General features: G+C 42.6%; 1 protein-coding gene across 3 annotated transcripts in view; it reads left to right on the forward strand.

The window, feature by feature from the left end:
* Positions 1–16,723, forward strand: part of radil (Ras association and DIL domains) — a 42,960-nt gene extending 26,237 nt beyond the window's left edge. For 2 of the 3 annotated variants that reach the window (XM_075462479.1, XM_075462481.1), the window contains 8 exons: positions 1,160–1,283; positions 4,327–4,499; positions 5,460–5,610; positions 7,168–7,388; positions 10,222–10,513; positions 11,599–11,738; positions 13,222–13,361; positions 15,332–16,723. In XM_075462479.1, coding sequence (XP_075318594.1) covers positions 1,160–1,283; positions 4,327–4,499; positions 5,460–5,610; positions 7,168–7,388; positions 10,222–10,513; positions 11,599–11,738; positions 13,222–13,361; positions 15,332–15,431 — 1,341 coding nt within the window. In that variant the 3' untranslated portion in view covers positions 15,432–16,723. The remainder of the gene's footprint in view (positions 1–1,159; positions 1,284–4,326; positions 4,500–5,459; positions 5,611–7,167; positions 7,389–10,221; positions 10,514–11,598; positions 11,739–13,221; positions 13,362–15,331) is intronic. The other variant, XM_075462480.1, reaches the window with a different exon arrangement.
* Positions 16,724–17,401: the final 678 nt, after the last annotated feature.

Raw genomic sequence — 17,401 nt, forward strand, 5'->3', positions numbered from 1 at the left:
AATTTTCATGCCCGCTGCGCAAAGTTGTCCAATTGCGCTGATTTCCATGAAAGCGGGCTCTATCGGGCAAGCGTTTAACCTTTCCTGAGGCTCTTAACGTGTATCAAAATACTTTTTACAGAATTGGCCGTGGTGTCAGCAGCAATACAATTCAACCCAGGGGCTAACCATACCGTTAGCTAGCACAGACATGATACATTTTGAGATTTCAAAAACAGCGCACCTACCTCTCTCGGCTTCCGTGTTCCACAGGCGTGCGCACAAATTAATCGCCTAAGTCATACACTATAGTATAGTGTGTGTGTGTGTGTGTGTGTGTGTGTGTATATATATATATATATATATATATATATATATATATATATATATAGTATTCCAAAATTGTCTTTTTGTCCACCAAAAACGACCCTCGGGAACCGAACTACACATTGCCATGTATGTTATTGTTTCCTATCGAACAGCTGACTCGTTTCAACACCCATTTTCGCCGTGATGTCATGACGTGTCACATGACAGCTGGAAGGAGCGCACCTTCCCCCATTATTCATGTCCACATGTATCATGTCTGTGCTAGCTAATGGTTTGGTTAGCCGCTGGGTTGAATTGTATTGCTGCTGACACCACGGCCAATTCGGTAAAAAGTATTTTGATACACGTTAAGAGCATCAGGAAAGGTTAAACGCTTGCCCGATAGAGCCCGCTTTCATGGAAATCAGCGCAATTGGACAACTTTGCGCAGCGGGCATGAAAATTTCTCGCGGTTTTCCCTTTGGCCAACTTCCCTGGGTCTCCAACAGATGGGATATGTTTGTAAAATGGCCGGAATTCTCCTTTAATGCTCTTTTTGGGAAGTCCAGTTAAAAGAGCATTACAGTGATGGAGTCTGCTGGAGATGAATGCATGGATGAGTTTGTCCTGGAAACCTTTAATTCTGTTGATGTTTCTGAGGTGGTAAAAAGCTGCCTTGGTGACAGCTTTGATGTGGCTGCTGAAAGTCAGATCTGAGTCTATCAACACTCAAAAGACGACAAGAAAAAAGCCCAAAACAATGAAGGGAGGCAAACAAAAGTAACTGTGCTACTTTGCCACTTCTCCAGATTCCCCGGCCGCGGCAGCATCGATGTGTTCCTGTGTGACGGCTCGTTTTCTGTGTACGCAGGTGTTTCAGAGTGCACAGGAGCTGTTGCAAGGCTATCAGGTTCACCCAGAGATCCAGGCTCAGATGTTTGCTTACCTCTTCTTCTTCTCCAACGTGTCCCTGTTTAACCAGTTAATGGACAAAGGTATGAACAGAGCACACACACCCCACTTTCTCTTCTATTAGCCCTTCCCGCTGATCCGTTCTGCTGTCGGTGTACGTGGAGACAGACGGCCGGCATGAGTGCCCCTGCGTCCTTGTCAGCATTTTGACGGGGACTAACCCAGATTTGTCCTCAGTGCCCTTCTCCGATCTGCATTCCACCCCCTCCTCCTCCTTACCTTCCTTCCTTCTTCCCATCTGGCCATCGGGGGGTGAGAGAAAGAAGAGCAGAAGTGGAGCTGGATGGAGGAGAGGGGCTCATTTTGCTCATTTTGTTTTACCTTTTCTAAATGCATGAAATAGTAGTTTACTGCCGGCTCGTCCTGTTTTTATCTTTCCTCACACTCACAAACATGCCATGCGTCTTCATTAGCCAGCGGAGGCCACAGATCACATGTCTGGCAAAGGAAGGAGAAATACCTTTTGTGTTTAAGTAGGAGCTACATGTCCTCCATCTCATCCCCCACTCTGTCTGTCTGGCTTCTCCCTCCCTCCCTCCTTCGCTCCCCTGTTCGTCGCTCATTGATATTTCTCTGCTGATGGTGTCCATGGAAACTGGGAAGTGAGTTTGTGGCAGGTATTGCTGACGTTGGCGTTGGCTGCTGCGTGAGGCACACACACTCTTACAGACATCTAACAATACCTTAAAAGCCCGGCACATACACCGTGCTACAGCGAAGCTCAGCAAAGGAGAAAGAAAAACCAGATTGAGAGTTTCCGTTTGGTGTTTGTGAGCTGCAACATCCTGCACATCAAAAACAGAACATAATAGATCGCTCCATACAGTTTAAACCGTTAGATAGAGAGTATATCAGAATCAGAATTGCTTTATTAATAGATAGATAGATAGATAGATAGATAAATACTTTATTAATCCCAATTTGGGAAATTGTTTTGTTGCAGCAGCATACAGTAAAGATATAAAAACAATTAAAGTAGTAAAAACAAGCAAATAGAATAAAATAAATATAAAATATAATATAAAACAAAATAAAATGAAAATAAAATAAAATAAAAATAGTAAATATAAACATTCGCTATGTACATGCACTCGTTTACAGAAAAAAAGATTAAGTCCGGAAATACAATAGAGCAAAATAAATATAATACAATAAGACAAAATAAGATAAAGTAAAGATAAAGCAAAATTACAACCCCATACAGTAAAATAAAATTACACCCCTCCCATATTAACAGTGTAAAAATAAGATATTAGAATAAGAATAACAATAAGGAAAATATCAGTATATACAATAAATACAATAAATATAGAATAGAATAAAAATACTTTATTTATCCCCCAATGGGGGAAATTCAAATTAGTCAAGTAGCTCAACATTGTTTTTTAAATATTTACAATGATTGAATTAACAACAATAAAACAACAAAAATAATACTACTACTAACTAAATAATAATAAATGACTAAATGGCAAAATAAACAAATAAATAAAAATCAATCAATCAATTTTTATTATTATCAATCAAATATGATGCCTCTTGTGCATTTAAATATGTACGCATGCGTGTTTGTGAGCTGCAACATCGTGCACATCAAAAACAGATCCTGATAGATCGCTCCGTACAGTTTGAACTGTTGGATAGAGAGTATATGATGCATTTAAATATGTACGCATGCGTGTTTGTGAGCAGCTGCCATGCAGCATTATCGCACCTATGCCAAGAGGTTAAGTGATGTCTCGTCTGTTTGAGATGCTTCAAACATAGATTACTGTATGCCCAGACATAAGCCTATTAGAGAGAGGAGGGTGTGTGTGCAACGCACCAAACATATGGCAGAATATTTGAAGGCTAACGTGTGGATGCAGTCAGCAGATAATGCTGCTCGTTTGTTGTCTGCCTGAAGCTTCTGATGCGTATTCCTGGTAGAGCGAGAATTTAGTTTATGGTTTGAACTTTGATGGTCCGTTGTCCAAAATCCTGTTTTTTTAATTTGTTATCTTCAAAAACAAGATTAATAGCAGTTTTTGTATTAAATTGGACTGTTGACTTTGGCTTCAAGTAGCTGATGCTGACTTTATTAAAATTTATTAAAAAAAATCTCTTTACTGCACTGGAAAAAATGCCCCTCCAAAAATAAGCAAGAAAAACAACAAATAAAAGACGTTTTTGCTTGAAATAAGCAAAAAAAAATCTGCCAATGGAACTAGTGAAAATCGGCTTGTCCAGATTTCTTGAAATAAAATGTGATATTTAGGACTTTTGAGATAAAAGTGATCTTGAAATTAGCTTAAAAACCTCTTTAAATGTAAAAAAAAAAAGCTTGTTTCATATGAAATCCGACTCAAAACTATTTGTTTTCAAGACTTTTTCATTTAACAAGATATTCCAGATGTATTGTCTTCAAACAAGTCCCTATATCTGGCTGAAATGGTGCTTGTTAGGCAGTTGTGTCTTATATTAAGTGTAATGAGATACTCAATGAGACAGATATACTTGGTAAGATTTAGATTTTTTCCAGTGTGCTATATGATGCAGGTCATCTACAGTTGGTAGTGGTTGGGTTCACATTTGCAGGTGGAAAACAGTTTGTAGCTTCTGCTTGTATAGTCCCCAGCTGTATGAAGGTAAAGCTATTAAAAAGAGTATTAGGTCGGCACTGAAAGGTCTTAAATGACTCATTTTTCCGAGTGAGCATTAGATGCCTTAATGGCTGCAGAGGGGTGATGGAGGAACAGACTGACAAACGATGGGATACAAGCCCCAACAAATGACAGATTTAATGTTATTACTTGCTTAACTTGCCATAAAAATGTAGCTCTTGGATGCGTGAGAGAGAAATAAAGGCTTTACTCCAGCAGGGAGGCAGGCTGTGGCTCAGTTTCTGTGCTGTTGAACAGAGAGAGTCGGTTGGTATATTGATATTCTGCAGGCGGGCGGTGGGTGCTGCTGCCGTTTCACCGACTTCAATCAGAATCTGATTAAACATTAATGTCTGCATTGTCATACAGAACAGCACGCTGTCGTGTATTCACAGAAGCTGACCCTGTGTGTGTGTGTGTGAAGGTCCGTCACGATGCTGGTTCCAGCGCTCCAAGGCGCTGCAGATGCAGGCGTGTTTACGGATGGTCAGGGAGTGGGCGAGCAGGTCGGGCCTGGGACATCTGGCGGAAAAGTTCTTCACCAAACTCAACAGCACCGTGTCCATCGTGGCCACGCCCCCACAGCAGCTCACGCAGGTGACGCACACAAACCCACGTCTGCAGTACCGTCGGGATCTGATGCTTAAAGGAGAATTCCGGCCATTTTACAAACATATCCCATCTGTTGGAGACCCAGGGAAGTTGGCCAAAGGGAAAACCGCAAGACATTTTCATGCCCGCTGCGCAAAGTTGTCCAATTGCGCTGATTTCCATGAAAGCGGGCTCTATCGGGCAAGCGTTTAACCTTTCCTGAGGCTCTTAACGTGTATCAAAATACTTTTTACCGAATTGGCCGTGGTGTCAGCAGCAATACAATTCAACCCAGCGGCTAACCATACCGTTAGCTAGCACAGACATGATACATTTTGAGATTTCAAAAACTGCGCACCTACCTCTCTCAGCTTCCGTGTTCCACAGGCGTGCGCACAAATTAATCGCCGAAGTCATACATTATAGTATAGTATGTATATATATATATATAGATATATATAGATAGTATTCCAAAATTGTCTTTTTGTCCACCAAAAACGACCCTCGGGAACCGAACTACACATTGCCATGTTTGTTATTGTTTCCTATCGAACAGCTGACTGGTTTCAACACCCATTTTCGCCGTGATGTCACGACGTGCCACATCACTGCTGGAAGGAGCGCACCTTCGCCCATTATTCATGTCCACATGTATCATGTCTGTGCTAGCTAATGGTATGGTTAGCCGCTGGGTTGAATTGTATTGCTGCTGACACCACGGCCAATTTGGTCAAAAGTATTTTGATACACGTTAAGAGCCTCAGGAAAGGTTAAACGCTTGCCCGATAGAGCCCGCTTTCATGGAAATCAGCGCAATTGGACAACTTTGCGCAGCGGGCATGAAAATTTCTCGCGGTTTTCCCTTTGGCCAACTTCCCTGGGTCTCCAACAGATGGGATATGTTTGTAAAATGGCCGGAATTCTCCTTTAAACAGAGTGAAATCGCTGTCTTCTCTCTGTCTGCAGCTGAGCTGGCGCGCATTATCCAGTGAGCACCCAAACCTGAAACCAGTCCAGCTCCACAGGATTCTCACTCAGTACCAGCTCACAGCAGAGATAGGCCCCGTCCCAACCTGGCAACCCAGCAGCGAGGATGAGGCGTATATATACAGAACAGGTATGTGTGTGTGTGTGTGTGTGTGTGTGTGTGTGTGTGTGTGTGCCGCCAAAAACATCACCACAAAGCTTGGATTTGATTGTGACAGCATCAGTTTGTTAGCGTGCATTTGTGATAGCATCAGTTAATTAGCGTGCGTTTGTGATAGCATCAGTTTGTTAGCGTGCATTTGTGATAGCATCAGTTTGTTAGCGTGCGTTTGTGATAGCATCAGTTTGTTAACATGCGTTTGTGATAGCATCAGTTTGTTAGCGTGCATTTGTGACAGCATCAGTTTGTTAGCATGCGTTTGTGACAGCATCAGTTTGTTAGCGTGCGTTTGTGATAGCATCAGTTTGTTAGCGTGCGTTTGTGATCGCATCAGTTTGTTAGCGTGCATTTGTGACAGCATCAGTTTGTTAGCGTGCGTTTGTGATAGCATCAGTTTGTTAGCATGCGTTTGTTAGCATCAGTTTGTTAGCGTGCGTTTGTGATAGCATCAGTTTGTTAGCATGCGTTTGTGATAGCATCAGTTTGTTAGCATGCGTTTGTGATAGCATCAGTTTGTTAACATGCGTTTGTGATAGCATCAGTTTGTTAGCATGCGTTTGTTAGCATCAGGTTGTTAGCGTGCGTTTGTGATAGCATCAGTTTGTTAGCATGCGTTTGTTAGCATCGGTTTGTGACAGCATCAGTTTGTTAGCGTGCATTTGTGACAGCATCAGTTTGTTAGCATGCATTTGTGACAGCATCAGTTTGTTAGCGTGCATTTGTGATAGCATCAGTTTGTTAGCATGCATTTGTGATAGCATCAGTTTGTTAGCGTGCATTTGTGATAGCATCAGTTTGTTAGCATGCATTTGTGACAGCATCAGTTTGTTAGCATGCATTTGTGACAGCATCAGTTTGTTAGCATGCGTTTGTTAGCATCGGTTTGTGACAGCATCAGTTTGTTAGCGTGCATTTGTGACAGCATCAGTTTGTTAGCGTGCATTTGTGACAGCATCAGTTTGTTAGCGTGCATTTGTGACAGCATCAGTTTGTTAGCATGCGTTTGTGATAGCATCAGTTTGTTAGCGTGCGTTTGTGATAGCATCAGTTTGTTAGCGTGCGTTTGTGACAGCATCAGTTTGTTAGCGTGCGTTTGTGATAGCATCAGTTTGTTAGCGTGCATTTGTGACAGCATCAGTTTGTTAGCGTGCATTTGTGACAGCATCAGTTTGTTAGCATGCGTTTGTGATAGCATCAGTTTGTTAGCATGCGTTTGTGACAGCATCAGTTTGTTAGCATGCGTTTGTGATAGCATCAGTTTGTTAGCATGCGTTTGTGATAGCATCAGTTTGTTAGCGTGCGTTTGTGATAGCATCAGTTTGTTAGCATGCGTTTGTTAGCATCAGTTTGTTAGCATGCGTTTGTGACAGCATCAGTTTGTTAGCGTGCGTTTGTGATAGCACGCGTTTGTGATAGCATCAGTTTGTTAGCGTGCGTTTGTGACAGCATCAGTTTGTTAGCATGCGTTTGTGATAGCATCAGTTTGTTAGCATGCGTTTGTGATAGCATCAGTTTGTTTCCGTGTAGTTGACCTCCTGGAGAGCTTCGAGAACCACCCTCCCATCGTGCTGCCCAGCTCCGGCTTCAGCGTGGATCTGGACAGAGATTGTGTGGAGGACAGCATCTACAGACAGCTGCTCTACGTCCGCCACTACCTGTGGGGGCTTCGCACCAAGACGCACAGCAGTGCGCCCGGCGTGCACACACAGTCCAACGGGACCAACACGGCGGAGTGGCCGGACATTCAGGTCAGTACCGCCTAATCTGGGCCGCGGTACTTCAGCAGCTGCGGCTGTTGAGGAGTTCTTCATAATCCCGTAACTCAAAGACAAAACCTTCTACTCCAGCCAACCGAGAGCCCACACACAAACCTAGACACGGTTAAATCATGGTTAATCTGATTAGTCTCTGGGCTGTCTAATTAGTGGGAACGGCTGACTAGACCATAATCCCCCGTGTTACAGCAACCTCTTAAACACACATGCGCACAAAGGAACACGCACACATTCACAGAGATGCCCAGAGTCAGTTTGAATTATACATTTATTAAACTGGGGTAGGGGATCTTTTTCTGGAGCATTTTTTTTACATATTGCTTGAAATACTCTTCACACCCCCATTGCAACCAATTAATTAAAAGTTTTGACACAAAAATGAAAAGTTTTAGTGGCCTCTAGAACGTACAATCCAGGAAAAACACTATCCAATCATACTGAACGGACCGTTAACGATGATTGGATTCTGATGCGTCCATCAAACTGCAATCTGCTTTTCCCTCCCCCTCCTTCCCCCTGTGCGCGTACCCTGCTCCGTGAACGAATTACGCGTCCAGAAGCTTGGCAGGAAGCTAAACTAGAGCCAGCTTGGCTAGCACCTAACATTATTAAACGTATAGTTAGCATATACTAAATACTAAATACGGCAACGATCGATGCTTGCTGTCAGAACAGCGCTCGTGCACCTTCGTGCTCGTGCGCGTTCATGTACTCTAGAGGCGTGCCTTCGGGGGGAAAGTGAAGAAAAGGGTTGGGACTTTTTACCTGTGTATTTTCAAAATGGAGAAAGGAGATCCAGGATCTCCTACCCTACCTTTAAGGTAATACAATATAATGCTAAAACAGTGATAAATTAGTTGATAAAAATGTTGTATAAAGTGCACAGCTCTCACGTTTGTGACATATTCGTTTGTTTCTGTTTGTCTGGCGGTGTTGTCCTTCCGGGTCAAAGGTCGGACCACCGGTCCAATCAGCGACGATTCATGTCAAATCACACTGTCCCTTTTTCCCCCAAGAAAATTATGTAAGTGTATCAAATCGAATCGTTTCGAATAGAAACGTATCGAATCGTTTCGAGTAGAATCGAATAGTTTCGAATAGAATCGAATCGTATAGAATTGTTTCGAATCGTTTCGAATAAAATCGAATCGTTTCGAATCGTATTGAATCGCTGGACTCAAAATCCAGGATCTCCTACCCTACCTTTAAAGGGTTAGTTCGCCATTTTGCACATTAAGCCCTGTTTTTAGGTAGTCTGGGGTGAATTATAGATGTTCTGATCACAATTTGGACATTTGGTGCTGAACGGAGCATTTAGGTATCCACTGCTGCAGCCCCCCCACCTTTGCATTGAGTCAATGACCACTCAAGCAAACAATCATAAAACGGCATTAAACTTTCGTTTGAAAAGACATGGGCTCACCGTGTGGTCAGTGGTGGACAGCGATAAATTGACCCGAAAATCGCAGCGAAATGTGCCTTCTAACAGTTGTTTTAGCATTTGGTGGACCTATTTTTCCGGACACCGTTGAATAGCAGCAGCAAGACATCCAGCCACTAGGTGGCGAATAATTTCATCTACTTTTCTGTTAGCAAGGACAAACTGACAAAAGGACAGTAGCAGCTATGGTGCGTTGGTGTGCGGTTCCGAATTGTGGGATGAATCGAGGAAGAAGCTGCCACAGGCTTCCTTTTGATGATCAAGAAAGGCTAAAGTTGTGACCTAACATCATTCACGGAGGTTGTTTACTTACTGATCTGACAACTGTCCATCCAATCCCTCCGGTTTCGGTCGTTTTTTCCAGTTGATTTTTGGCACATAGAAAAATGCCTCAATCACTGGTCTCTTGATCAAATCCCTCACATCCCGATCAGTCACACAGGTAGGCGAGGCTTCTGTTTCATCAACAGAAACGTTCAGGATCTCCATTCCCTCTGTGATCAATAAGTCCCATTCTGCACAACAAAAGCTTTCCTCCTCAGTGGGCATCTGTCTGCACTTTTGACATTTACACCACCAAGTTCCCGAGACTCTTGACCTAGCAGTAGCTCCCTCAACAGGCGCATCCATTGGGGCATCGCTGGACTCCATGGACGACTGAGCTTCAAACTCAGCTTTTCTCCTAAGAAATTCCTCCTCGGAACATTCAAATCGATACCCCCGTCCATCAAACTCGATTTCAAAACCCTCGTCCTCCAATGCAAATGTCTCAGTATCCATTTTTCAACGTACTATTTATATTCCACGACTGGTAGCTGTTGCTTAGTGCTGCAAGGGACCGCAACTGGCTAGAAACTACAGGTTGCATACAAACACACCCCTTTCCGTTTCCGATCGCGCGGAGTAATACTAGTCAAACCAATACAAATCAATGAAGACGGACAATAATGGTAATATAACTTCTCTGGAAGTCGCAGTGATTTTCGAGCCAACGTATCGCTGTCCACCACAGACCGCACGGTGAGTTTCATGTCTCTGCAAACGAAAGTTTAATGCCATTTTATGATTGTTTGCTTGAGTGGTCATTGACTCAATGCAAAGGTGGGGGGGCTGCAGCAGTGGATACCTAAATGCTCCGTTCAGCACCAAATATCCAAATTGTGATCAGAACATCTCTAACTCATCCCAGAATACCCCCAAACAGGGCTTAATGTGCAAAATGGCGAACTAACCCTTTAAGTGCAACTATTGATGAATTACGAGTATTCTTTAAGCCGCCTGTTGAGAGGCAGAACGCACCGCGTCCTCTTTGCATCCTGAAAGAGTTTCTGAGCTGATGTCTGTCTCCCCGCCACCGTCTCACAGAGGGAGTCGCTGCCTCCGGCTCACAGCAGTCCTCGTTCTGGGGCCGGTGGGGACGAGATGAAAGCCGAGGAGAGAGGACGGGACCGAGCCACGGGCCACACGCAGAGCCTCAGGAGGAACGGCACCGCTCACCATCCTCGGGCCGCAAACCCCGACCCGTCCTGCCTGCTGACCCCGCCCAACACCCCGCTGTACCCAGAGGGCGGGGGGGGCGTTCAGACCAACGGCTGCTCCGGCAGAACTGTGGCAGAATGTAAAAAGACCAACGGACTCATCTCCAATGGACTCGAGGGTAGGCTGAATTACACGTGAACACAGTCAGCTGAGTGAGATTAAAGGCACAGTTCGCCTCTTCTGACATGAAGCTGTGTGACATCCCATATCAGCAACATCATGTCTGAACATCTTCTTACCCCCTGCTGCGTCCTGTGAGCAGAGTTCCAGCCTCGTTTTGGTGTTGATGAAGGTAGTCCGGCTAGTTGGCTGGGGTTTAAAAAATAAAGCGTCTTGCTTCTCAAAACAATATGCGTTCAGCAGAGTAATACATTTGCATCACAGAATGGTTCTCCAGGAAAAAGTCAGACCTTTCCTTTTGTTTCCTTTCCTTTCCTTTTGTTACCTTTCCTTCTTTTTTCTTTCCTTTTGTTTCCTTTCCTTTACTTATCTTTCCTTTCCTTTCCTTGTTTCCTTTCCTTACTTATCTTTCCTTTCCTTTCCTTCTCTTTTCCTTTCCTTTCCTTTTGTTTCCTTTCCTTTTTGTTTCCTTTCCTTTCCTTTCGTTTCCTTTTGTTTACCTGCTGTGCAGAGCGAGCAGTCCGCTGCTTCCGAGCAGCAAACACCGTAACAGGCGCGGCTGTCGGCAGGCGGCAGCAGGCAGTGATACGAAGGGAGAGAAAATAGGGCCAAGAGATTGTGAGGTCTGACTTTTTCCTGGAGAACCATTTTGTGATGCAAATGTATTACTCTGTTGAACGCATATTGTTTTAAGAAGCAAAACGCTTTATTTTTTAAACCCCAGCCAACTAGCCGGACTACCTTCATCAGCACCAAAACGAGGCTGGAACTCTGCTCACAGGACGCAGCAGGGGGTAAGAAAATGTTCAGAAATGATGTTGCTGATATGGGATGTTACACAGCTTCATGTCAGAAGAGGCGAACTGTCCCTTTAACCTCAGAACAGTGTGTGCATTGCTGTATCTGTAGAATATAACTCGTCTGGTCTGCAGCATGTTTGTATGATGTTAGCTCAGGAGCTGCATCTTTGCATGAGTCTGTGTGTGTGTGTCCTGTGCACAGCAGCACTTCCTGTTTGTCCAACCCCACAGTGTGTGTGTTTGTGTGTGTTTGTGTGTCTCTGGGTGTGTGTGTCCTCTGCAGGCTGTATTAGTGGGTGTGAGTTCCCTTTCCCTGTCTCCTCCCCCGGCGCCCCTTCCCTCCCTGATGACTTGTGTGTGGTGTTTGTAGTGGAACTGGACAAGGGACCCTTCGGCCTGGGCATGGGACTCATCGACGGCCTGGTGAGTTCACGGCAGAAAAAACCTTTTACATCTTCTTCTCCAACCCGTCCCAGCTGGTGGTTTCACTGCTCATTCTGATCCAATAAGTTCAGGAAGGTGAAGACAAACGGGTCATGTAGCAGCTTTTATACTAACAGCTTCCATGCAGCTAACTTTTACTGCAAAGTATAATATTTAAATCTTTATTCCAGTGTGGATACCTTCATATTAAAGCTGAGAAGTGAGCCACCACCATGTTTAGCTGTAGAAAAAATACCTGAAACTATATTTTTCCAACTTGAAATGTTATGACTTTTCCTAAAGGGACCCCATCATTAGAAAAAGTCAGACTTTATTTTTGTTTATGTTTCCATGTGGGCTGTACACCACTAGGGTACAAAGATTGTCTTATGGGTCATTTTTGACCCGTGAGTTATAAAAACATTTAAACACCAGAAAAAAGTTCACTGTTTTTTTCCCTTTCAATATAATTAATTCAGAAGTTATTACTTCACATTTATGTAAACAAGGTGCTTGCACAAGTCTTGAAAGTCTTAATAAGTCTTGAATTTTGAAGCACTGTTTTCCAGACCTTGAAAAGTCTTGAATTTTGTGTGAAAGTCTTAATAAAGTATGGAAAATAAATGTATGGTAGAATTTTACAGTATGCTGAAAGGCATTGTGAAATGAGAAATAGGAAGGTAGGCTATAAAACTATCATTTTACTAACTGGTCACGTACTGTATCAGCCTAATGGGATGATATCCAATCAACGCATGCTTAGCCCAGTCTGGCACATTTTCCTAACGTCACTGCTGAGGTCTGTTGACATGTACTTGTGATTTTCATGTTTTGAAACGTTTCCATCAGTAAAAGCATAATTTACTGTGAATAATGCATTTGTTCATTGAATACTAGCCTATAAAAATTAACATTTCTAATAAACACAGTTGGTACAATCTCAACCAATGAAGTAGGCACACAAGTTACAAGCACATAAAGTTAAGGTCTTGGGGAAACAAAGTATCAGTTTTAAAAAAGTCTGGAAAAAGTCTGGAATTTTAATTAGGAAAAAGAGCAAGCACACTGAAAAAGCAATAATAAACCTTTATTATGTAAAAGAAAACTGAGAAAACAAGAAAACTGTTGGTCCAACTGACCAAAAAAAAAAAAAAAAAGTGTAATCCTGAAAACTGGTGATTGTCTTTTTGTATTGTGTAACAAATACATGATAAAAAATGTATTGAATTGAGTTGAATAGATAAATAACAGGTGGTTTCATCATACAAAATAGATTTTGGATTTAAAATTCAATTAAGTTGCTTTATTTTGGGGCTTTGGTAGGGCGGGTCGAGGGGAGTAAACACAATGTTAAGCACACCTGCATGTTTTTATAATGCTGAATGTTCCGGTATAAATGAGTTATAATATAAATGGGTTTAATGTGTCGCCTCCACACAACCTCGTGCACGCTGTACAAACCCAACACCTCTCCCCCTGGCAGCACACTCCTCTTAATGCCCCGGGCATTTACATCCGGACCCTGATCCCCGACGGGCCGGCCGCATCCGACGGCAGGCTGAGGATCGGAGACCGCATCCTGGCGGTGAACGGGACCAGCCTGATAGGAGCCGACTACCAGAGGTACGTTTCCATGAGGCTTCATTTACACGGCAAGTTCTGATGCCCAGATCTGATTTTTTTTTTTTTTTTTGCCTAAATCCGATTTTTTTTTTTTTTTAACGTGTGGTTACTTTAATAATGTGACTCATTTCTGATTAATTACACTTGCCTATCACCTGAAACATCGCGTATGCCTACTGAAGTGTTTACCAAACTCTGCTGCTGAGGCAAATGGACGACGTTGACACAGGTGTGATGCTAGTGCCAGGGCCGGCCCAAGCCTTTATGGGGCCTTAAGCAGAATTTAATTTGGGGCCCCCCTACCACCACCTCAGCTCCAGATGCCTCATTATTCCACAGGCTACACTGTTCTGTGTGTAACGGACCCACAATCATTAGCATTATTTGTAATCATCTTACATTATACAGGTGTCATTCTTGTTTTTAACCTTAAAGGGATAGCAAACTCATAAATATGGTTTAATTAACTTCTACATAAAGAGTGATGTATAAGTATGGCTCATTAATTTAACTATTTGAAAGTAACATCAGCAGGCTGGAGACTGCATTTATAGTAAACACGTTAAATAGTTTCATTTCTTTCAGATGTGCAATGGTGTGCAAAATGTTCAAAATCCAAAATAGAATCAAATGACATTCACATTATCTTACAGAAAAATAAAGTTGTAATCAAAATGAAATAGTTAAATAATAAATACAATACTTGAATAATTTTGCCCAACGGTGGCAGCAGCCAACAGGAGGCATTAATTAACCTAGTATTAGTATTTTGTCAAAAAAAAAAAATTCTGGTGTAATACAATTTCGTTTAAATTATTCAATGTTATTTTAATTTCATGTATATATTTACTTTTTTATCACAACGTCCCGGTGCTCTCTGGCGCCCCCTGGTGGCGTGGGGCCCTAAGCGACCGCATAGTTGGCATGTGGGCCGGCTCTGGTTGCGGTACATGAGAAGTTTTGGACACTCGACCACTTCCACTTCGATTGTTCTGGTCTTTCACTTCTTTATATTTGGTCTTTAGGGCCTTAACTTTCCTTTGGCACTGGAGCCAGGTCCACGTAAAGCCCTTCTCCGCCATTAAGTTAGAAATGTCTTGAAAGACTGATTTATTACAGGGTGGCCGCGGGTCCTTAAAAAGTTGTAAATCAATTTTCCTGAAAATAAGACCTTAAAAAGTATTAAATTGTCTTAAATTCAGATTGTATGGGTCTTAAATATTTGTGTATTTTTCTTTTTGCTCTAAAGGAACAGTATTTTTTTAAAAATATATCTACTTAATTTTATAAGCATTTGTTCTGAAAATATTGTAATAAATTTAATTCAGGACAGTGATGACATTTTTGTGATATTTTCGCATGACACACATTTAGTTGATGTTCTTAAACTCAACCGTCATTTTACCGTTTTACTGTCAGTGTGTTTACTTGGTTTTTCCATCGTACGTTTGGTCTTAAATTTCATTTAGAAGTGGTATTAAAAGCTCTTAAAAAGTCTTAAATTTAACTTGTTTATACCTGTATACACCCTGTTATTACGATAGGTGCCTTTTATTTTGGTTTGCATCTCCTCCTCTCCCCAAAGACGAGAAGACGGGTCACTTCCTCAACTGTCCACTGCGCCTCGTTGGTTTTGACCTCCTCCGACATGTTTATGCGTCTCGCATTCACTAGCTTAAATCGTCGCATATTTAATGACGTGTGGAACGCAGTGTGTAAGAATATCCGATCTGCCCGTTTACACGGCGGTCGCATCGTCACATATCCGATTCGTATCTGATAAATTTCCACATATGAAGGAGGCCTGTATCCTGCGAGTCTTTCCCTGAAATGAACCACAGCCTCTTAAGGCCATCGATCACTCTGATTGATTAGTTCCGGCTCAGAAAGTGATGTCCTATTATCGTTACTCCGTCTCTGCTGAGCTTCATGTAATCAGACACTCTTTTCCTCTTTTCCTCTCCAAACAGCGCGGTGGATCTGATTCGTCTCGGAGGGGGTCGACTGCGTTTCCTGGTGGCAAAGTCGGACCCCGAGGTCTCCGAGAAGATCAGCGCCTCCTCCTGCTGACCGCCCCCGCTGCCCAGCTGAGACTCGCACAAAACGCCACAGAAGCCAGGAGGGAGGCGGATAAAACAGGGTACACGGAGGCGGGGAAACACGAATGTGAAACCCAGCACAGCACAAAGCCCGGCACTGAAGCTGGAGAGAACTTTCAGGACTCCACCTCTGAAACCTTCGGCTGCACCAAAGGGATCCGCACTGAGGAAAGCCGGCTGATGAAGCACAGCAGAGGACGCTCGACTTTTTTCCACCCATTTTAGAACTATTTCTATTAGTAATAATTCCAGATGTAAATATCGTAGTGAATCGACCACCAAGCGAGCTGTAAAAGCAAACTGAGCACAGACTCGGTGAATGTTTTCTAAACCTGGACGTCTAACTGCTCGGATCGAACCTTTGTGATTAAATGTGGACTTATTTTTTAGGGGTGATTGGATGAAAAAGGAACTGGACCGTTCCATTTCGTCGCCTTCCTAAAATAATCGCCCGAGTCATTTATTTAATCTTTGTTTTTATGAAAAACAATAAGTGTTCTTATATGTCCAGCATCATGCTTTGATACGTACTTACTGACTGAAATGATTATTTTATGCGATAATTTAACTTTTGGGGGGAGTTTTTTGTGTTTCCTGAAAAACCTTAAGCGATTATTTTAGGAAGGTGACGATTTCTAACGCGGTGGTCATCCTATTGTGTTCCACTCCAGCGTTCCAGATGTAAACAGCTGTAAATATTTAACTCCAGGAACCGATTTGTTTTTCCTGAAGGTTTTTCAGGTGGTAAAAATTCAAACACACTGAGGGAAGGTTCAGTAACGGGTTGAATATCTCTCATGTATTTATTTCTATAAATACGGTTTGTGCAGCGAGGACATTTTTTGTCTTTTAATTTCACACGTTGCTCCCGAGACTTCGTCCAAAATCACAAAAAGCTTTTATGTCCAGCCATGCAGACTCGTACAGTATTTGAACACAATTTTCAGATATTTCTACCTCCAACCAAGTGCCGAGGTTATAAATTGAGTTTTGTCTTTAACGGTCGTGCAGCTACAGCCGCAGCATCCCGATGATAAACCGAGCGTCCACGTTTTCCTGGAGGCAGATGGACTGTGAGCTGACACAACAGATGGTTTGTTATAAAGACGCATCTGACGAGCCATCGCTGTCAACCGTTTAAACGGTCGAGGTCCGCTCCAGTCTCCTTCCTTTTCTTCAGGGGAGCCAGTTAGTAAAAATCAGACTCGGCAAAGAAGAAAAGTCTTATTTTTTCCTCTTTCAATCGAGAAATATTCTCCATTCCCCCCCCACCCCCCCCCCCCCAAATCCTGTATTTATTTCTGTAAACCGATGCTAGCGACATCGCTAACCAGCTAAGGCACATCGCCCATAGCAACAGCTGCAGGTCTGATGAGAGGATTCAGTTAAAATGCTGTAAGCACAAAAGAAAAGCAGCAAATAAAGCTAATTCTGCATGGCTAGATAACGGTTTTAGTTTTACTGTGATGTGGCTGTACTGACCCTGTACAACAGTGGTTTAATGGGTCACCTTTTAAAAAAGCTTCAGTTAAATAGTTTTAAACCCTGGATGATCTGGGGCAGGGCTGCAGGACAGCAGCTCATGTTTTGTTACACAGTCATTGTAAAGGGAAACAAATGGATCATTCGTTGAGTCTGTTCCCAAAGCTCAATTTGAGTGTTATTATTCAGAACTTTAGTAAGAAAAAAAATAGCAGAGGAAGACCCCTAAATCCAATTGGTAAAGGTGGAACCAGCAACTGTTTGCCAATTTTACTTGCAAGGACTTAAAGTGAGATTCATTTCCTATTTCCCCATGAAGTTTGTTTCATTCCTGTTTGTATAAGCTCATGCATGTCCACTCTGGTCGTTATTTCTACTGTTTAAAATGATCGTACCTGAGAATAAAGATGGTTGGATACTGATTTTACATGTGAAGAAGGCTAAATTATGGCTTCTCAA

The sequence above is a fragment of the Odontesthes bonariensis genome, chromosome 4, assembly GCF_027942865.1.
Source record: "Odontesthes bonariensis isolate fOdoBon6 chromosome 4, fOdoBon6.hap1, whole genome shotgun sequence".
In the NCBI taxonomy this organism is placed as follows: domain Eukaryota; kingdom Metazoa; phylum Chordata; class Actinopteri; order Atheriniformes; family Atherinopsidae; genus Odontesthes; species Odontesthes bonariensis.